The sequence below is a fragment of the Sardina pilchardus genome, chromosome 9, assembly GCF_963854185.1.
Source record: "Sardina pilchardus chromosome 9, fSarPil1.1, whole genome shotgun sequence".
NCBI classification, from domain to species: Eukaryota; Metazoa; Chordata; class Actinopteri; order Clupeiformes; family Clupeidae; genus Sardina; species Sardina pilchardus.
In genome coordinates, this window is record NC_085002.1 from 20,336,313 (window position 1) to 20,359,212 (window position 22,900).

The 22,900-nt window shown below is 41.4% G+C and overlaps 1 protein-coding gene across 1 annotated transcript in view; it reads left to right on the top strand.

Annotated features, from left to right (window-relative positions):
• The window catches only part of camkva (CaM kinase-like vesicle-associated a), a 21,823-nt gene extending 106 nt beyond the window's left edge, over positions 1 to 21,717 (top strand). The window contains exons 2-11 of the mRNA XM_062546246.1: positions 15,506 to 15,613; positions 15,896 to 16,027; positions 16,334 to 16,408; positions 17,407 to 17,545; positions 17,905 to 18,025; positions 18,155 to 18,230; positions 19,232 to 19,368; positions 19,584 to 19,662; positions 19,855 to 19,942; positions 21,339 to 21,717. Coding sequence (XP_062402230.1) covers positions 15,519 to 15,613; positions 15,896 to 16,027; positions 16,334 to 16,408; positions 17,407 to 17,545; positions 17,905 to 18,025; positions 18,155 to 18,230; positions 19,232 to 19,368; positions 19,584 to 19,662; positions 19,855 to 19,942; positions 21,339 to 21,665 — 1,269 coding nt within the window. The 5' untranslated portion in view covers positions 15,506 to 15,518 and the 3' untranslated portion in view covers positions 21,666 to 21,717. The remainder of the gene's footprint in view (positions 1 to 15,505; positions 15,614 to 15,895; positions 16,028 to 16,333; positions 16,409 to 17,406; positions 17,546 to 17,904; positions 18,026 to 18,154; positions 18,231 to 19,231; positions 19,369 to 19,583; positions 19,663 to 19,854; positions 19,943 to 21,338) is intronic.
• Positions 21,718 to 22,900: the final 1,183 nt, after the last annotated feature.

Below are 22,900 nucleotides of genomic sequence, written 5' to 3' on the forward strand. Positions count from 1 at the left end.
GTAATTCACTGAGCTGTGCTGTTTTTGCTAAGGAAATTCAGCTTTAGACAATTGATGCTACTCTTTTCCTCATTGTGGACATGCAGGGTACAAAATGCAAAATATAACCTTTTTAAAGTAGGCTATTAAGCTTAGCCTACTGACATTTGACGTTATTTACAAATACCAACCTGTGACAGAAAGAATCCTATGAACACTTTGTTGCCAAATGTGGTCTTTCAGATGAATGAAGATAGCGTGGACTTAGTTTCTTCATAGTATATGACCACCATGACACATAGACTAGGTAGGCTACAGAGGAAAAGTTTATGTGGCGAAGTAGGCTATTAAAGAATATTTATCCATCAACCTGAAAGACTCAGCTGCTCTGCAGAGCTGGTAGGGGGACTGATATATATTGTAAAGATTTCAAAACGTCCTTTAGCCTAAAATATCCTCTAGCCTTTAATTCATATAGACCGATTCCTGAGTTCACCTTACTTCATTATAACTCTGATATTTTTGCGATCATTTCCAAATCAATGTTCAAAAAGTATGTTCCTCTTTGAACAGCAAGCAAAAAAGGCATTGAAAGACTGCTTGTATTCTAATAGTCGTTGTCAGCTTTATTGATTAATATCTTTGAAGGAGACCTTTGAACAGTTTTCTTTAACATCCCTTGAGACCTCCTGACAAGAACAAAACCCATTATGGAGTGTAAATAGATGTGTAGCCTAATAGATGCTGATGTCACAGTTTCCCCTGATTGCTAAGTAACATTTCCTGAAACAATTCTCGGTTTTCTCATAGACACACACACATTCTCAACAGCATGGGTACAAGCATCTACTTCCAGGTCGAAGTCCAACTTTGTTCTCATCCAACACACACAGTTCAACACACACTATATGGGACTGTCTCTTTCATGCTAGTGGTTATTCTAAAACACTATCATAAGATAATTTTCCACGAAATGTATTTTCTTGGGCAATCTACATTTTTCTTATATACAGATTTCCTTAAAGAGACATATGTTAAAATCAACACTATAAAGTACCTTGGTGGTGTCACTTGGGCAATAAGGAGTGCACACATTTTCTAAAGCAAATACATGTTGATTGACAGAGCTATGCATAAAGGTAAAGCAATAAAGCCATTTTACGGTAGGAAAAAAAATGGTTTGCCCTTCTAAAGAGATTGGTGATTCTGGGATCATGATCGCTAAACCAAGCAAATCAATGAGATGGAAGCCAGAAACACTAGCCCAAAATGATAGCATATTGGGAGTGCTCCTGTTGCCCTGATTTGAATTGCCTGCCCTTTGGTTTTGTTGATACTGATCGTGCATATCTTACCCATCAACAGAAGTAGTGTCCCCCTACCCTCAGGGGGTATCTGCCTATCAGTAATTCCTGATGCCCTGATGTTTGAAGTGTAGATACAGGTAGTCCTTACATGAACTACAGTTTGCTCAGTGTAACACAGAAAACACACTGCAATACAAATTACATTGAAAATGGATGCAGTTGTGAAATGACTCACTGTAAGTTTGGTTGCAGTCATTGTCCAGTTTCATCATAGTCACTCTATACGAGTATGATGGATGATGAGGAATTTCGTCGGAAACTGCTCGTCTTTGATATTGTCTTTTTCTTCTTCGTCCTCTTCCCCAGAGAGCTTGCTCTCCTCCATCATGCTCCTCTCTGGGGTTTTTACCATTTCTGCTTTGTAGGATCCTTTTGTTCCAAACCTTATTGGCACACCAATGTCCCTTATTTATCGATTTTGTGATTCTGATTGATTTTGACAGCGTTGTGGCTTACTGTTTCCATCAGAAAAAGGCATGCACGTCGAGCCAAACTGTGATGCCTTGGGTTTATTGTATTGAATGCATTGTGTTTATTACATTAGTTCAAAAAAACTCTTAAACAATTGCTTTAGGAGTGGGAATTATCGCAGAGGTGACAATATATGGGCCACGATATGTAATTATTGCGATTTTTCAGATATTTCAATACAGCAAGTATTGCCATTTGATTCTGCGAAACATTGTGATTTCCCCCCCCCCCCCCCATATATTATGCTTGATAATGGGATTATCTGACGCCATCTTGGCATGGTTAATTTGTACTCAACTTCCTTTCCAATTTCCGCTGTGACGTAAGACACCCAGGTGCTGTGCCACCTTGTGGACTTCAGAGGCGATGTTATCAGAGTAGATCCTAATGTTTAGTAAATGAATTAATACTTGGTACTACAAGATCATCAGATCAAAATTAACACAATAACATACTGTATGCCCCCCCCCCCCCACATGAATATTAGCCTACATGTAACTTAAACAAGTCCAAGCAACCACTGATCTTTTTGCTATCAGACTTTAAATTTTTTTAGAAGATCACCGGAATTCTGAGTTGTTAATTACTGTTGTATTATGTATCATTAACGTAAAATTACAAATAAGATATTTTGTAAATAAGTCCTATCTTTAGTGAGTAAGACTTATCTGTCCAGGTAGCTAATTCTGGTGCTAGATGGATGTTATAACCTTGGCTTCATAATACTCCCCCCCACCTCTCTATGCAAATGTAACAAGATTTTTTTTTTTTTAAAGGCAAAAGTGACTTAGCAGCTGGTGAAGGAAAGGTCACGAATAAATCATTTATTTAACAGTTTGCGATTCTTCGTTTGGCGTAATGTGAAAAATAGCTTCCTACACATTAGCAGAGATATTCATGCTCCTCTCCAGCTTAACCAAAAACGTCCATTTTTTTTTTTTTTTTTTTTTAAGTAAATCCCCTGAGCATAAAATTCAAAAATCTCTACTGAACACAACATGGCTCTTGCCAAAGTCAGGAGAGAACGTATCCCCCGGGGTGCTAATTAATGCCATTGAAAGCACTATGCAGGCATGTACTACACTGTACCTATATGAAAATCGAATGCCTGCATGGGATATTTTGCAACACTCTGAGTGATTTTAGTATTTTTGTAGCATATATTTGCAATAATAATTCAGTTTGACACCACAGTCAAGTCCCCCAAGGACATTACTCTGACAAATTATGAGAGCTGTTGTATGTATGAGTTGCGTGTGTATTGAGCAATGTGATGGCGGCAGAAAGATGAAGAGGTATATTTCTCGGTGTGTTTCTAAATATAGGCTTATTCAGGAAATTGAATGTGTAAACAAAATGGGTACAGTAGCACAGAAATGGATGTCTTTTTTTTGCCTAATGTAAACTAGTTCAGCGTGTTAAATGCTGGAGAATGAATATAAAAATGTAGTACAGAAATAAAATGTGACAGCACACATGCAAACGTGCGTGTGTGCGGACACACACACACACACACACACACACAGACACACACACACACACACACACACACACACACACACGCGATGAAGGGCCACTTTTGAAAGCAGCTGGCACCAGTCCCCTGTCGACTGTCTAATCCACCAACAGCAAATTTAAAGAGGAATATGAAATGAGGACATTGATGAATATTTCACTTGTGCTTGATTCATACTGCCACAGTCAACAGTTTCATCTTAATCCACTGATGTATGGGCTGAGAGAGCGAGGAGGACTGTGAATAGGCCCACTGAGTAAGGCTTTGTGTGGACACAGCTCATGTTCTCCTCACAAATTGTTAGCTAGATTACACTCGGTGAACAAAAGCCTAATGGGCTCCAGCAGTATTTATGCTGATGTATGAAGTCACACACTCGCAGCCATGCTGATTTGCGACTGCTCTCAGGCTAAACTGCTGGCAGCATACTGTATGCAACACCCTATGGGACTTGACACCCAAGAGATATTGTCATTAGAGTTCAAACGGAAAGTTTGGTGATCACTCTCTTCGAAAGACGAATTAGTACAAAGAGGAAACGCAGAATTTTGTTGGGCAGAACTACAACCCCTTGTGTTTTACATCCCTAGTAAAATAGACTATAAGACAAAAGTCTTGGGATGCCTGCCATACATTTAGAGCAGACATTTAGCCATAACACCCACTGCATCTTCAATGATGCCCCATTCTAAATCTAAATGGACCCCCCCACCCACCCACCCACCACGCACACATGCACATACACACACACACCACCTTTGCAGCTAAAACTGCTTCCATTCAGCTGGGAAGGTAGTCTGGCTATCACCATACTAAGCTCAATAAGATTGAACATTAGAATGGGGAGTCTACGCTTTATCTCTACTGTCCAAGACTAGAGGCATGATCAATCGGCATAGTTCAAATGACTTCGTACGCTTGGATAGTCCTTCAACCAATCAGACCAACAATCTGGTGCATCTTTTGGATAAGCTAGTTTGTGACCGAAAGGTTGTGGACAGGAAGCAGGGGAGATACAGTAGATGTGCAGGTTTCCAGCCTGAGCTGCCAGGCGAAATCCAAATTCGCCGGCAGGTCAGGCAGGGTTCACCCAGCCTACTGGGAAGGCACACAATTTTGGAGGGACAGTGAGAACTTTTGCCATTATTTCAGAAAAAACATGAGACTGAGGCACTACTGCTAGATGGAAAGACATGGCTCGTAATGTCTGTTCTTGCCTGGATGTACGCAGACAGACCAGTTCGCACATTTTAATTTGCTCTGCAGGTTGGTCTGGAAAGGGGCCCATTGACGTCATCTGAAATTATTATTACAACGCTAATGCTCACATTTGAGTTTAATTTCACTGCTGGTTATGCTTGTGGAAGTAGTAAAACAGCAAGTTTGGAAATGAGCATCAATGGGCTCCTTTCCAAATAAAAAATTTCAAACAGGTTTGTCTGGGTTCACACAGACTTCTGTTCTGTTTCATTCAAAAGGTGTTGGATATTAGAACCATGTTCTCTTCAAGCCAGTCAAATTCTTCCATACACTTAAACATGCCTTTACAGATCTTGCTCTGGACAGCCATGTTGGTGGAGAGATAATGATGTAGTAATGTCTTGCAGGGGATGGGCTTGGGTCAGTCAAGGTACATCAGTGAAATAAAACATTTGGAACAACTCAGTGCTCAGCTCACAACTCTTTGGGAACAGTTCGGGGAAGCCCGTTTTGGTTACAGCAGCACGATTGTATCTCAGTGCTCAAAGATCCATAAAGGCATCAATGGGTGAGATAGGTATGGAAGAACTTAACTGTCCACAGAGAATAGGTTTCTCTACGCTGTCAAAAACATTTGGGATAAACTACAGTAGCTATTAGAGATTGCAAGCCAAGTCGAATTCCTGTCCAACTTTAGTGCCTCATCAAAAGTCTTTTGAATGAATGAGCAAAAATTGCACAGACTGGCTCTTATGGAAATACATATGGATTTACAATGGGATGTCATTGAAGTTCCTGTGGGTGTAATGGCAGGCGTCCCAATACTTTCGTCTATGTGTATGATTCTTAATAATGTAAAATCTTTTGTATTTTAACTACTTCACCACTTGAGTCCTCTTAAAACTTTTATTGAGTTATTGAGTTATATTTTTAATCTTGTTACAGGACAATTATGTTCCATAAAACAGCATATTGTGAGTATTAGGGCCACCCTTGAGGGAAAAAAAATATATATTTTTGCCTTGACAAGATTAAACTCTACATGTCGACATTAAACTTGAAATTTCGAAAATAAAGTTGAAATATCATGTGGACTTTAATATTGTCATTTCATCTTTATTCTCGACATTCAAAACTAGTTAGTATAGTTGTTGCTAAACCGGATTCTGAAGTACAATTTCACCAAATCGTCTAGGCTACACACAAGGCATTTTGAGACTGACTGTCTGGATTCAGTGGCAGCTACTTTAGAGCGGTCGCTCTCTCTCCAAACTAGTTTTGATGGACATTTCAAGATGGACATGTCAAGATAAAATGACGAGATTAAAGTCAACATGATATTTCAACTTTATTCTCGAAATTTCGAGCCTAATGTCAACATGTCAAGTTCAATCTTGTCAGGGCAAAAATCATTTTTATCCTCATCTGTGGCCCTAATACTCCATCGTAGTTTTGTGATCAGAAAACGAGCCTATGAAAACTTTTTTTCACTGACAAGTCAGATACAAAAGCACTAGATCTTGATATCTGACTGTAAATGAGATGGGCATAGATACTGTACGTGCATGGCGTAAATTGTTGTGAGTGTCTCATCCTCCTGCCTGTGTTGTGGCGTATGCAGTACTCGCGGCTGACCCCCTCCTTTTCCATTGATACCGTCTGCATTCTAGAGAAGTCACACTGTACTCCACCAATATATGCATGTAGGACTCTGTAACCTAGGCAACAAACAACATCAGAGACAGATTGGTCAGATTATGTGTGTGTGTGTGTGTGTGTGTGTGTCTGTGTGTATGTGTGACAGGGAGAAAAGGATAGGGAGGGAAATGAGATTGTGAGAGGGGAAACAGAGAAAAAAGGGAGAGAGAGAGAGAGAGAGGAAGCAGGCAGATAGTGAGAACACGAAAGAGATAGGGAGAGAGTGTGTCTGTGTGAGACAGAGAGAGAGAGAGAGAGAGAGAGAGAGAGAGATAAAGAGACTGTGGTAGAGAGGAGAAGGTGTCCCTGTATTCCAAGTGCACTTGTTCTAATTAGGCGTGCTACAGAGACCGCGGGTGAGGGGAGGACGAGGGCACTTCTGTCCCTCAGGAATTGGCTGTGGAATCTAACAGGTAGGATGAACAGTACACTCTCACCTGTTCAAAGGCTTCTCCACTCATGTTCCCATTCGCTGACTGCAGAGAGAGAGAGAGAGAGAAAGAGACAGAAAGAGAGAGAGAGAGAGAAAGTGAGAGAGAGATAGTCTCCATAGGATCACAGAGGAAACTGTACAGAGCTGACAAAGAATGCATTCAGCAAAGTCAAAACATTTGGTGCTGTATGTTTCTTTTTTTGTCTATAGAGTAGGCAGCCTGTGTTTGTGTGTGGTGCAGTGGTGTTTCGTTTCTATGCCAGAGTGTTAATTTTGGTGTCTTCAGAGAAAATTGCTGGCTTGCTGTTAAAGGCTTGAACTCAGCGCAGCACTGCAGACGCAGTTAAGTATAGAGCCGGCAACGCAATGCTGTGACATTAATCTTTATTTATTTACTTACCATACTAGGCACACATTGTCCAATTGTCACGAATATTTCCCTCATTCCTTGGTGAAATTCCCCCGCCAAAAGAAAGTGTCAGCCTGCATAGACCTTGTGACCATAGTAGTCTTTCATCTAAATGCCATCAACCCCAGACTTCCTTGACCTTTCCTAATTGCCCTTGATGACATTATTAGCAATGTTTGACTCTCTCTTGTTGTGTATTTCTTGAATATGTAATGCACTCATTAAGTGTTAGATGGCTGAACCATTTGTTGTTAATTTGTTGTATCGTTTCTCGTCAGATTAGGGTAGTTATCAGGTTTCTCTGTTTTTGTGTGATATTCGATCCTCATGGGGTAATTAATGGATACACATAAATAAATGAACTATGGCAGAGTGACTCTTTCATTTAGATGCTGTATCATGATGTGTGATGTATAAGATATCGGTATCAACATTTTATTTCCATCCAATTAGAAGCCTTTACGACTGCCGTTTTTGTTTCGTCTTCATTGCCTTGTAGTGTTCAGGCTAGTTTGGGTTTGAACTGAAATATCATATCATATAGACCATGAGGTTAAAAACTGCAAGGATGCTGCAAGGGATGCCGCAAGCTGTTGCAGACACAGGCATCCATTCAGAAGCGTTTTGTAACTGGGTGCAAAGTGATGCCATCTGCTTCTCATGTCAGTGCTCCATGAACCAAGCTCTGTGGTTGCTTGTCACAGACTTGCTTGGCACAGGCCCTTTTAACCGCTAACATTTGCCATTTGCCATTTAAATGGTCTGTCTTGCCATGTATAATGTGATGCCTGCTTTTCCCATCTTACTGTCCCAGTGATTTGCTGTTCATTCTTAAAGTACGCTTCAGTCTGTGATTGACAGTGGCATGGGTCTCTTTGACTGAAGTTTATATTCAGCACTGCAAGCAAATCAAGCCCTAATTGGACACGTCGGCAGGAAACAGATGGTATTGGATATGACCAGTTGAAATCTTCCAGAAGTTGCTTGATATTTCTGTAACAACAGGAGGTGTAACTCTCATTTGGCTGTCATGAACATCCTCTCCCCTCCTGTCGTAGTTATACTGTGACCAAGCAGATATACATATTAATAATATACACAATATAAAAAAGAGTTAAGCACATGGTTACATTCACCAACTATGTGATTGGGTGAAGCACTGGATAGTTGTATATTGGAAGTGTGTATTGGAATGTTGATGGTACACTGGCTGGGAGAATATAGTGTCCCTTTCAGTGCCACATAATGTATATAACACCTGCTATTGCACTATATGACTCTAGTGAAGTGGGTTGCAATATCACACTTTTCATCTCTTTTTGACCAACTTAGTGCCAAGAATAGCACTGCAGGGGGCACCCTGTATGATAAACAGTGGTAAATACACATTTTTGCATGATGGTATTGCTCTAAGTGCTAATAGCAGGATTTGTGCTATGTGTTGTGTTATGTTGGCGAGGCTGTGAGCTAGAATTCTGAATAGTTTCAGGAGTGAAAGGAATAAGTATTCAGAAAATATAATATATTTGATAAATGTACAGTGTCTTATTTTTGCAGTGACTACAGGCTTTATTAGTTGGTCATTGTAATATCACAATAATGTTTGCTTATGGTCTCAAAACATGGTTGAAAGATGTCCACTAAAGATGTCTCAAGCATGTCTACAAAAACACTGCTAAAACATGTCCACAAAGTTCACTAAATTCTACCACTCTATTCTACCATTCATCCAGTAGTTCTAGGACCACTTTGCCACATACATGAAATATGCTGTTCAAACTACACATATACAATGAGGCAATTAATGAAAAGAGTGAAGATTGAATAGATGCGTGAATAGAAATGTAGCTCATACAGCCCTTGCACTGTACTGTAGGCTGCATTATATCCTTCGAGGCCACAAGCCATTCTGCAAAAGTGCAGTACGAGGGTACAAGATGGGAGAATCAAACACCTTAATTTGAACAAGATGGTGCTGCAGTTAAACTCCTAATGCCCAGGGCCACTGCCATTGTTGGAAATGAGCTGTGAAAAGAATTGTTGAGAAAAAATGATCACATACGTCTAGTTTCCTGTAATTGGTGATGATCAATTTGTGTCATATTCCCTGTCTGATATTTGAATACTTATAAACAGCTGGTCGCATGGTCAATTGGAAGTTTTTTTTTAGTGTTGTACTTTGTTTTTTGTATTGAGCATTGAGCATTTTTGAGCATTGTACTTTGTTTTTTGTAGCATCTGAACATGAACTTCATTACATAGTGTGCCTACATAAAGCATGTAAATCTTTATTTGCTCCATAATGTCTTTAAATTACCTTCAAAATGTAAAGTACTTGATGGTGTCTATGTGAAAGCACTTACTGTACATTTGATGTTGAAGACCTGTTCACATGTGGAATTAAAGCCAGATTTGGACTCAATGGAACATTTAATGTTCATTAACAGAAAGGGACAGAGAAGCCTTTTTATACAGACCAAGGGCCAGACCTGTGGCCAAGCCTGTCTTTCTCAGGACACGGTACAATGTGCAGATATAATGAGGGCAAAATCCCATCTGCGTATCTGAACGTACGGGAAATTGGACAGCCAGTTAATATGCTTGTATTCCGTTGCATTTATCTGGTGGTTCATAGATGGCATGTTATCATGGTCAACATCCATGAGGTGGTAAATGTACAGTAGAGAAGAAGTAGGCACTCTATCTTAGCCTAAAGGTCACTAGATGCTGATTTCATTGTAATGTGAGTTCTAACCTATAGCATACAGTACCCCCTAAGCTGATTAAAGAGCTGGGTCAATGTGCTACTGGGTCATATGGCTTTCAAATGGACTGAGATGTGATGTTTGTAGGGCCTGAATCTTTAAAGCATGTGGTACCTGGACATGTTCCTCCACTTTGGAATATTATGACTCCCCTACAACAAAGCTCCGACCTGATTTTGCATACATCTCTCTGAACAAACCACTTGGACCCATGTCATGTTGTTCACCTTCTGAGCTCAGATGTCAGAATGTAGAATGTCCACTGACCAGTGGAGCCATAGAATATCAAGGCTCCTGTTCCTTTGTGGACACTTTCTCTTGGAGCTAAAGCTGCCAGAATTCCATTTAGAACTGCTGAACTGCATATGAACCTGTACAGCTAAAGTAACATTTCTCAAAATCCTGCTTTACAAATGTGTAGAACTTCTTGGCTTGTTCAGCCTAATTTACATAACATGTCTGACAGACTTATGTAATATGAGCATGAAATTCAACATTAACATCAACACCAACAACCAAAATGAATGTGTAGCCTACATCTCAAGCCATGGACATACTGCACTGTACCAAAGCTTGTCAGTATTCACAGCAGCAGGAATGCTGAGATTTAGGACATCAGAGCAGGCTTGTGCCATCCAAGGCTGGTCTGCTGTGGTAATCTTGTTGTACTTTACTTTTTTCACTCTATCAGTTTGACACTGAATTATTTGGTTGCCGTGGTGCTCTCAGATGATCCTGCCCTTTTAAGTTGATGGAAATATTTAATGTCCAGATTGCTTAAACATAGCAGTGGAGACAGGCACTGTTTGTGTGTGTGCGTGTGCGTGTGTGTGTGTGTGTGTGTGTGTGTGTGTGTGTGTGTGTGTTTTCAGGCAAGCGATCAGTGCGACAGACTGTTCTTTGTCATGCATGTGAAGATTCACACATGCAGATGAATTCATGATGTGTGAAGCTTGGAGGGCAGACTTGGCCAGATTAACGGGCAGAAATGTTTGAGAGTCTGCATGTGTTGTGTCCTGTGTGAGGACTGATGAAATGTCAAAACCAGACAAGAACCTGAAGACTGTTAAAGCTTTGCATTTCAATTGAAACGTACATACAGTAGGAATGACTAGGGGCATAGTGCATTGTAACCAAGCTCAGAGAGTATGATCCAGTTAGGGCTGAGTGATAAAACAGAATGTAACTTCACATGCAGGGAATTATTATCTGTTCATAGTCCCTGTTCCCCTCAGTGTGCTGTTTCTCTTCTTGATTTTGAACATATCTGTTGATTGGTTCCCCCTGACTTCCATTTGTAAGCCACTGATTGTTCTCCCACATAATCTGCCACACTCGCGTTCCAGGTGGATGCTGTCCAACAAGCCTCTCAACTCCTCTTATTTGATTAAACCCCATCCAAAAGCATTAGCATTAAAATAGCAGAATACAGTTAAGAATGGTACACACAAAAAATAAACACTTAAAGAAAACAATAGACTCCTTATGGTCCTCATGCTGTGTCCCCAAGCATATTTTGGCATTCAGTGGCTCACAGTTCTCATCTAATTGAAGGGGACACGGGACTGACACCAAAGGTTTATGTATCTCCTCTGAGCTTTAGGACAAACAAAAACTTGAGTTAAGGCCCTGTTGTCTTTTGTCCTTTGAAATCCATTCACCAGTCATTCAATCAGTCAGTCTCCAGCTGCCTCAGTAATAAATTGAACAATGCGTTTTTATTGTTGTCATACATAATGACATCACATAATTCTCCCCTGGTGATGTCATCTTCGAGGTGTCATGGCATGAGTAGTCTTGAGCTATGAGTTGTTGGGATATATTTTGTTAACCTGAAATTAAGATGAGTCCAAAGTAAACATAGCCTACATCAATTGAAATTGCATGAGTAGTACAAACTCAAATAAATCCTTTAGAAAATATCCATGCAATATGAACATTTAAATGAGGTTCTATTTATAATGTGTATTAATACATATCTCCATGCTGCCACTTCACATAACATAATTTGTGTCTGTCCTCATATCCTAAGGGACCTGGAGATGGACGAATATGCTAAGCAGATATTTGCGTTGGAAATGATTCACATACTTGTGCTGTTGTCATCTCTCTCGAGGATTAGTACTTGTACACACGCACACACACACACACACACACACACAGACACACACACACACACACACACACACACACACACACACACACACACACACACACACACACACACACACACGCACACACACACATACAAACAGTGCCATTTGGATGTTTGACAATCATACCACACAAGGCATAGTTATCATGCACATTTGTTCTCCAGCCATTCAGCTGGCCACCTCAGTGTTGCACTGAGGCTCAACAACTGCTCCGTGAGCTAAAAATATCCCCCAAAAAATGCACCATGAATATCAATGCTTTGTGGTGATGATTGAGCCTTCATTGGCTACCTCGCTGCAAACTGATTGTTTTGTTGTCCTGCACACAAAGACTGGCATGTTCGGGCAGTTGAGCGATAAATGAGCGAGTTAATAAAACATAAGGGTCTACGTACTGCACACTTGAAACTGTTTCTAAAAGCCCCCCCTGTGTTTCCACTGCAGTGTGGAAATATGAGAGTGCATAATGGGATTGTAGAACAAAGTGTCACTAGGGGCAACACCATCGAAAAAGCTGCAGTAGAATAACTTCATTTGTTTTTGAACATCAAATGATTTTTAGAACATCCCCATGTCATTCCACCACCACTTTCTACACGATCCCGTCATGATTAACAATGAAAGCAGATGCTCTGTCCTATGAGATCTATAAAATCATGTGTATGCACTATGCAACAACTCTTCTGCATTATTTGGCCTGAGGTATGAAGTATTTTGCAATCTGTGCTCTGCTTTGGTTTGTCTCTGCAGCATGTTCTGAGGCAGTTTTGATGCACGATCAGATATGCAGAGTGATAACCTCTATCGCTTTTTATGCACCAAAAATGTGCACCCTGGTGAGAGCAATAGGTTTTGAACATTTTTGGAGCTTGTGTAAAACTGATGAGCTTGCTGGTGTTATGCTAATTTCCCCAGTTAGTCTTAATAGCCCAATACTGGTGCTCTCTGTGCTTTGCCTCTATCTCCTCTGATGACAGAAGAACAGAACAGCATTGCCGTCTGTAAACAGTCAAACTGAGGACAGAATGACCTTATTGATGACTGAACAAATACATAAACACAAGAGCAAGCAAACAAGTGGAGGAATAACTAATGCACCTGGAGTTGTGTGCAGGCAGGCTGGTGCTTTGAGGATGCAGAGAGGAGGATGAGTGGAAGAGTAGTACTCGGCATGACCGTCAGACCATCTCTGCAGAGCAAAAAAAAAAAAAGCAGGCATCACAAAAGCAATCGGATTTGAAATGTTTTGCTTTACGTTCATGAATAATGAATCAAGCCCACAGTTCAGCCAATAGATGGGATTAGTCGAGGACCACTGTAGGTCCTCCATTCCCTCCACTGATAATTACATCTGCAGATCCCACTGTTTTGTTCAGCTATTTTCTCTGATGTGCAAATGCGCACCATCCCCACAGTCGAGGTGAGGTGTATCAGAAATGCAGCACCTCTTGTGATTCATCGCAGCACGAACCCCCCAGAAAAACTGACAATATTTTAATGTGAATGATGCTCTTATTGTCAGATCCGTGCTCAGTGGATGTCCGTGCATTTGCATAGGAAGGGCGGGCTGGCAGGCAATGCAGCAGTCTACAAATGGTCCATTTTCTAATGTGGAAAAAAAGTTTTTGACTTTGAAAAGTCCTGAAAGGTGCTTGTGTGTGTGTACTTGGTGCATTAAATATAAGGCCTGGGCACTTGTGTAACCCAGGGTGTAGCGTTTGGTGTTTCTCGTGGAATAGCTAGGGATGAGTAGTTTTGTACAGTGTTGCACCGGCAGTGTATCTTGCTCTTGGCATTTTCAAAAATACCTTTTTCCAACACTGCTGGGAGATCATCTGTCTGACAGACCTTTTCTGGATCCAAACACACCATCAGATGCCTTTCACTCTGCAGTATATAGCTCCCATATGCAACGCCCCATAGCAAAGGCAAGGCTTAGAGCCAGAGAATAGTTGGGAATAAAACGCTAACGTTCGTGGAAGTAAATTAATATCGGGATTTTCCCTAAAAAAAAACGCGGTGTGATGACAACCTCCTGTTGTTTGGGTTCCGCTTGGCTCAACAGATGCATAATTCATGCTCACTTCGCTGAAGTCGACGGCGGCGGCATTGTTTGCTTTTTTGGTCTGCTGTCCTCTGGAACAGTTTCGCACTTTCATCTGCCAATGGACACTGCTCCTCCGAGGTCTCCTCCGTCTCTCTCGCTCTCGCAGCCTCTCTCAGGCTCTCTGCACCCACCGGCCATAATCAATAGTCAGCCCAGACGTGTGCTCAGGGAGCAGAGTATAGCCTGCCAGTAGTGAGTCAGGCTCGGCAGCACGGAATACATATCTGCTATTTTACCGAAATAAAGTGAATGTGTGAATAAAATGACGGGATTATAATAAGCATGAATGATTGATGACAGTGCACTAGCACAAGGGCTGAGGTTTTGGGAGGATGATACTGATGGATAGTGCTAAGGCTGTAGTCCAGAATACATGGCCCTTGTTATCTACCTGGCTCTTGTACATGTGCCTGACATTGTGTCCCAGTAGAGGCCCTGGATGATGAAGAACATTTCCTTGACATACAGTACCTATTATACAGACAGCATACAAAGGCTGCAATGCACAGTCAAACTAAAGAAGATATTCTACTGAGGTTATGCATAGTGGTGTACAATACATGGTATAGATAGAGCACATATATTGTCCTATAGGTGTGTACAGATGACTACTGCGTGATCTGATTGTGCAATCTGCCATTTCAGAGATATCTTTAAGAACACACACATGACCTTCCCTAGTGTTCTGCAGCCTTGTGGCGTCAGTCAAGGGACCGATCGAGGTTCTCTGCTCTTTTCCCCCTCTGAATGTGTGACATTCACTTGCTCTTTGGGAAGCAACAGATTTATTGTGTTGGAGGTGTGATGGATAGGGCCTAAGTGCTGCAGCTTTACATCCCAGTGAGCGCTCGCACATTAGCGCCACGCAAGGTCACGACTCCAATATAATCCATACACTTGTAAAGAGGTCATTCAAATTTACTGGACATGGTCGCTGGCTCCTTTGCCGCTGACACATAAACTCATAAAATGAATTAAAGTACCACGGTACTATAAAATACTGCAGTGTTGTTTGGCGTCAAGAGAATGTATAAATTAAGATTTGAATGATTGCCCTGTTGAGGGTTGCGCATATCACAATATGTGATTATAGAGTAGACAACACAGGCAGATATCTGAACACATAGCACGTCATGACACTAGCATGGAGACCAATAGGAAATACACAGGCGCGTTTGTTATATCGAGCTTACAATCTTTCACACCAAAATTAAAACACCTCCTTTAAAACAAACTTCCGAGAGATATAAAAATGCTCTTCCATCCTCTTTGTTTATCTAGCTATCTTTTTTTTCTGTTTCAAAATGTTCACGGCTCTGAGCCTATAGCTGAAAGAGTGTGATGATGTCCGTTTCATGTTGCGTGTTTTTCATGTGAAGTCCCGTCTGCCTGTGCTGTGTGCAGGGCTGCTGCAGCCATGCCGTTTGGCTGTCTAACCCCTGGGGAGAAGAAGGATTACAACAACCCCACAGAGGTCACTGACAAATATGACCTGGGCCAGGTCGTCAAATCGTGAGTGCACTTCCAAAGCCGCTACTCATCATCTCGCAGTTTCTCTCAGGAACCTGCTGTGTTTGCTTTTCTTGGGTTGTTGTCGGAGCGGCCATTGTGCCTCCTGATACCCACTATATCCAATTTGATTGTTGGGTTGGGTATTGCTTGTAAAGCTTTTGTGCCTGACTGGACAGAAATGAAGAGAAACACTCCCGTGTGTGTATGTGCGTGTGTGTGTGTGCGTGTGCGTGTGCGTGTGCGTGTGTGTGTGTGTTGTACATGTGTATGTGGCTGTTGCAGGGAGGAGTTCTGTGAGATTTTCCGGGCGAAAGACAAGAACACTTTGAAAATGTACACCTGTAAAAAGTTCCTGAAGAAAGATGGGAGAAAAGTGCGGAAAGCAGCCAAAAATGAAATCCTCATCTTGAAGATGTAGGTTTGGAACATTCTTGATTTCTTTAAAATCCAAACTGTCCAATATCCTTTATTGTGCATGCCAACTTAGTTCTAACACTGTTAGTCTTTTTGAGGATGTCTATCTCTTAAGTACTTTGCAAACAACCATAACTTCTACACTTCTAACTTATACTTCTGTTATGTTTTTGCGCTCACTCTCTATGCCTTTCTCCCTGTACCTCTCACTCTCTTTCTCTATCTATCTCTCTCTCTCTCTCTCTTTCTGTCTCTCAAACACACACACACACACACACACACACACACACACACACTCTTGCGTAGGGTGAAGCATCCAAACATCCTGCAGCTGGTTGATGTCTATGAGACAAGAAAGGAGTACTTCCTCTTCCTTGAGCTGTGAGTGAAATGGCTTTTTTCCGTTTTGTTTCAGAGTTTCTTTTCTCCCCCATCGCTCCCTAAAACAAAAGTCACAAAAGACAGGAAGTCAGTGAGTCAGTGCCTCTCACCCATTACATGGGAATGATGCAGTATGTCACCCAGAAAGGCAACATGCAATCTAATTTCTGAGGCAAACAGTTACAGTTTCTGTACCCTAGTAATATTTTACCATTGTTACTCTAATATCAGAGAATAGCCAATACATGGACACTTCTCTGATTAGAAACGGAATTACGGCTCAATCAGAATGCAAATTCTCATATAAACACCTCAATCTCAGTAAATGTCCCTGATCCTATCAGAATTTTAATCAGAATGAGGCTGTGTGTACAGTAGTTTGTTCTTGATGGTATACTGTATGGTCAATCGGATTGCTTGCTGTATACTCCCAAGGAAAAGAAGGCAACAGCGCCTATTCCAATCAGAGATTCTAAAGCACTTAAAAGCACCTGATCAGAGTAGAACGCATGTAAACAGATGGCACGGATTTTTCGATTGGAATAGTTTAATCAGAATGAAAAAAATCTGTCCATGTAAGCGAGGCTAATGACTCTGGCTAGCAGACCAGTGCGAATCTGTCTAAAGGTCTACATTATCCAAGGCAGTGGTTACCAAAGTGGGAGTTGGAATCCCCTGGGGGGGTCGTGCAGACAGCAAAGGATGTTTTTTAGGCTGCTGTGTTCTTTTTGTGGTATTATGTTTCGATAGACCTATTAGTGGGTGTGCGCACAACATTTGTATACTTTGTGGGGGTCACAAGTCACTGGTACCGTTATTTTGAAGGTCACAGGCTGAAACATTTGGGAACCTAAGGCAGTGCACGCCTAATACAAAAACTCTGATGAGAGAAGTACTGCTGTCCCCGTTCGTCCTATTTAAATTTAAATGTCCTTTTAAAAAAAGTGTGTCTAGTCAGCCCAGCACTGCCCATGTGCTCAACATCCCCTTGTCCACAGAGCCTCAGGTAGAGAGGTGTTTGACTGGATCCTGGACCAAGGCTATTACTCGGAGAAGGACACCAGCAACGTGATGAGACAGGTCCTGGAGGCCGTGGCTTACCTGCACTCTCTGCACATTGTCCACAGGAACCTCAAGGTACCTTCTGCTCTGCATTGGCATCTAGTGGACCAGCCACAGCACTGCATGGAGAAGAACTGCAGTGATTCACTGATGATTTATGAACAGACAAGCCAGGCTGTCCTAATTAAATATTCATTAAATTATGTCTTTATGGATATACTCATCTAAGGTTCTGTTGTTTATAAGTATAACTAATGGTTAAACATCCATATAAAGTGCACTATTTGTATCATTTACTTGCTAATATCTAGCTGATGGTCAGCGTTTAAATGTTATAATATTTTTTATTTCCCTCACAGCCAAGAAAAGGATACCTGATATTATTGTTTATTTAGGGCTGTAATAACTTTAGGTCCTGCTCTTCCTTCATGCAGTTAGAGAATCTTGTCTACTACAACCGTCTGAAGCATTCAAAAATCGTCATCAGTGACTTCCATCTCGCTAAGCTGGAGAATGGCCTCATCAAAGAACCCTGTGGAACTCCAGAATACCTTGGTGAGCAGAGAGACAAACAGACACATAGACAAAAATGAAATCAGTAACATGATGTTGCAGTGAAGTTTGCGTGTGTGTAGACAAGCACATTGTGATGATCTGGATTTGATATTGGTCATCTCCCATCAGCTCCTGAGGTGGTGGGCAGGCAGAGGTATGGCAGGCCTGTGGATTGCTGGGCCATTGGCGTGGTCATGTACATTCTGTGAGTACACAAAATGGCCTCCTTGCCATGTCTTCGTACCCATTTGGCAACATCTGTGGTGTAGTAGCTAGTCTGCGGTGCTGAGCAACCATCACTGTCATGATCATAATCATGATGATCATCATCATCAACATCATTATCATCATCAACATCATCACCGTCATCTTCATCCCGTCTTCATCTTCTTCGTCATCACCATCATCGTCATCATCGTAATCATCGTCATCGTAGTCACTCCCTGAGAATCCCCTGGATCTTCCCATCGGTGTATGAATAATGTTCATCTTTCATGTCCTGTAAGTAATTGTGGCTCTCTAGGTCGGTTGCTTTCACACTGGGTCCATTTAACTGGACCAGACCCGAGTGCAGGGACTCCTACCGTAGTTGGTCTCCGTTCACATTACATGTTTGTCTGCGCACCCTGGTCCGTTTGCGTCATAAGCACCATGTTTCTAGACACGAACTTCCAGAATATGGAGGTTCTGTTTGCAAAATTATCACTGAGCAACACAGCAGAAGGCGGTGCAATGAAGAAGACAAAGGTAAAGATTCTTTAGATTCTTTAGAACGTTTGCTTAGCAACCTGTTCCAGCGTTCTAGCGAACCGGCCCCAGACCACCTCTTTCAGGCGGACCCGGGTCGTAACGCATCGCAGGGGGATAATGCGCTCACATTATCAAAAACAATCGAACCATTGGACTATAAACGAACCAGGGGGCCTAGTGTGAACGTACCATAAGTGTCCTCATCAATCATCAATCACAAATGATGAATTTTACTTTCATGAGACCCATTTACTGAGCATCGGAAAAACTTTTTTTTTTTTATCTCAGTGTTCTGTAAAATGTATTCTGCAACAATAGGGAACCTTATAGAGTATTTGGACATTATGAAAACTGCTATGTTATTATAAACCATTTTGTTATGGTATTGTGAACTCATTTGTTGCTATTGCAAATCATCTTTAGGGTTAAACTGATTTGCTGTGTCCTATTGGTCAGGTTGTCAGGAAACCCTCCGTTCTATGATGATGCTGATGATGACGATTACGACAATCATGACAAGAACCTCTTCAGGAAGATCCTAGCTGGACATTATGAATTTGACGCACCCTACTGGACTGAGATCTCTGACTCTGGTATGCCCCTCCACAGAAACTCCTAGTGAGCCTCTAATGACATTGGCAATACCAAAGCTGGATGATTGATAAGTCAAATAAGTTGAATCAAATCTGGCTTTGAATGTTTTTTTTTTCCTTTTCTTTTTCAATTTTTTGAGAGCTTTCTCTCTCGGTAATAGAGCTCCCTGTGTCAGACATAATGCCTGATTGATGTGTGCGGTTCTGTTTTACAGCTAAAAACCTCGTGGCCTGTCTAATGGAAGTGGAACAGGACCAACGATTGACTGCACAGGAGGCAATTGGCCATGAGTGGTACTCAAGTGCTCTTGGCTTATCTGTGAAGCATAAAATACTAAGAAATTCTACTAGGGCTAAATCAAACAGCATCGTTGATAATGCGCTCAGAACACAGTTATTTCATCATCATTGTATGTCTACTGAGTTTTTGGAGGTTTCTCATGTTTTGCACATTTGTCTGATTGACTTCCTGACCTTTTTTTCCAGGATATCTGGAAATGCAGCCTCCGATAAGAACATAAAAGATGGAGTTTGTGCTCAAATCGAAAAGAACTTTGCCAAAGCAAAGTGGAAGGTATGATTTCATGCCTTTTTGAACATTGACACTCAGTGCTGTTACATGTGCAAAAAAAACGAATAAAGTAAAAGTCGGAGTATGATCTGAATTACATGCTAAGTGAAGAAGTAAAAATTCCCAGATTCCCAGGAACCCTTCAGCAGCGGAGTTTTGACATTCTAACAACATTCCACAGAAATGTTAGGCTCCATAGAGCATTATAAACTCCAAATTTAATCAGAGTGAGCCCAAAAACTCCAGGTTGTCTTCAATTTTTCATAAAATTTCAAGTTCAGTCAAACTCAGTTTACATGTCATTTAATTGCAGTGAAATTTGAACATTTGCATGTAACTGCACTGACTGTTGATGTTATAAGGTTAAATATTGACCTCCACCATTTGGAAAGATAAGTGTCAAATCAACACTTTGCTATCTTAGTTTTCAGTGATGTTAAAGGAGGCAGGCGTGAAAGGGCTGTATAGCCTTTGATTTATTTTCCTGCAAAGAAACATTTGAGGTTTGAGGACAATGATGTTGAGATTAGCCAGCCATGTCATCCCCTGGAGGAACTTTAATTGGTGGAATCAGGTCTTAGCCTCCCATGGCTCAGTTCAGGAGGGGATTATTATCCATCAGTAGACATGAGAATTGTGTGGGCTTTTGCAAATGATAAACCATTATTGGCGCAACATTTCAGTTCCTCTGGAGTTATATCCACATTGATGAGATGAAAATTGGATTAAGGGAAGCAAAGATAAAACAACAAACTGGCTGCAATCAAAATATTTAAATCAAGTTCTGTTGTCATGTTGACTGAAAAGTTTTTTTTAGCCTGTTTTCTGATTTTAGCCTAATATTATAGCCAATAAAGTACATGTGTGAATCCCTAAACGTTCTGATACCTTTACTGTTTACAGTGGACTTCCACAGACAGTACGCTTGAAAGCATATTTCTGTGATCAGCAATTGTGTACTTGTACAGGTTGACATTTTGTCAGTTGGCAGATGTTGGTAATTAAACATGGTGTGCAGTAGGGGGGTGACAAGCTTTTAACAAGACTCCTGCTCTCTGGGAATTGAGTGACTAACACCATCACTTCATAGGTGGAACAGAGAAAGTACACTCTCATGTTCACTCCTCTCATGTTTTGTTTATACTGCTGTCCAAATGCTGGGGTGCGTTCACATTTGCAAACACAGGTGAACATTTGTGAACATTTGCAAACAGTTTTCAGTAGTTCTGTAGGTAGTTCTCTGAAAATGTAGGGAGGTAGACAGAGGGTTACCACTGAGATGGAATGTTTACACAAAATTGTTCTAATGTATCTATTCAGAGAAAACATATTTGCCATGAATGTTCACCTTGCAGTTCAAAGAATTTGAACGCACCCTGGTCTCTCTGGCTCTTTTCAGAAAGCTGTGCGGGTCACCACACTGATGAAGAGGCTCCGGGCTCCCGAGCAGAGTGACTCAGGCGCCTCTAGCCCGGCCACGGGCACCTCAGCTGGTCCGGTCACACCCAGCAACACACCCCAGCCGCCAGCTGTGACCCCAGAGGGCCCCCCTGGCACAACAGAGGCCCCAACCCCAGCTCCAGCCCCAGCCCCAGCTCCAGCTCCAGCCCCAGATCCAACTCCAGATCCAGCTCCAGCTCCAGCCCCCACCTCAGAACAAGCCACTGTCACCGTGGAGACAGCCATTCCCTCGCAATGCAGCGCTGACACTCTGCCAGAGCCTTGAAACAGCCACATAGTTTGAGAGCAGGAGAAAGAATAGGGTGACCCTCCACACATAGTCACACACACTCACACACACAAACACACACACACACACACACACGCTCACATTTTGTACGCTTGCATGCAGGCACATAACACACACTGTGTACACGCCACACACACACACACACACACACACACACATACACAGAAATGTTGAACACTGCATACACACTCTTTTTTTGCATCATGGATCCAGGTCTCAGTCGTTTAATGTTTTAGCAGAGAGCGTACAGTGTCTAGGGGAAGCCTGTACCACCTTGCACAATGAGCACCTTTTTGTTGTCTTGCAGTCCTGATCTAGAGAACATTTGATGGTGTGCTTTTCTGTGAGATTTTAGCTTCACTTTAACCAGACTCTCATCATATCAGTTGTGCAGATTTCAGATGATACTGGATATGTAACAGGAAATAGATGGTTGGGAAGCTGGGGTAGATACATTTGATAGTTGGACAGAAAATATAAATTATATGAAGTCTATGTTCTCATCTATTCAGTAGGAGCTAATTGCAGACCATATCATATGTATGAAAGCAATGTATTTGGCTCAGATATAATTGTAGTTGAAAATAGATAGGTTTATTTTTTATCATGTTTCATAAATGTTTGTCTCTGGGTTAGCTATATGCAGAGGATTAATCTGGTCAAAGTAGAAATTTCCAGTGTGCATGCTGTATCAATGAAGTTTGATTAATTTTGAGCCATCTGTACTTATCACCCCTCTCAAATGAATTTCTTTAATTGTTTTAAACACAGTCAAACCTGACAGATTTAATGCAAATCCAAATGTAAAAGAAAATAGAATTAGAATTAGAATCACTTAAAATTACTTATAAGTTATTAAAATTATATTTGTTTGTTTTAGCTAGGGGGACTTTGCCGAGTTCCAATAGCAATCAATCTCCCTCTATACCTTTATATGTATGTGCTGTGGGCACATTAGTGTACACCCTGTGTCTCACAACAAAGCTTGATCAGTCATATGCAGGTAACCACAATGGCACAATGCACAGAATGTTTGCATCACACTGCTGTTCGCTCACTGAGTCAAAAATGTCATCCTAACATTGCGCGAGGGGGATCACCATCAGAAAGTAGCACCCACCTAGATTCTAGCTGGTAGGAATATACTCTGCATGGGCTGGATATTCAGTAGGGAGAACGGAGAGAATGAACCCTGTGTGTAATGTATATTG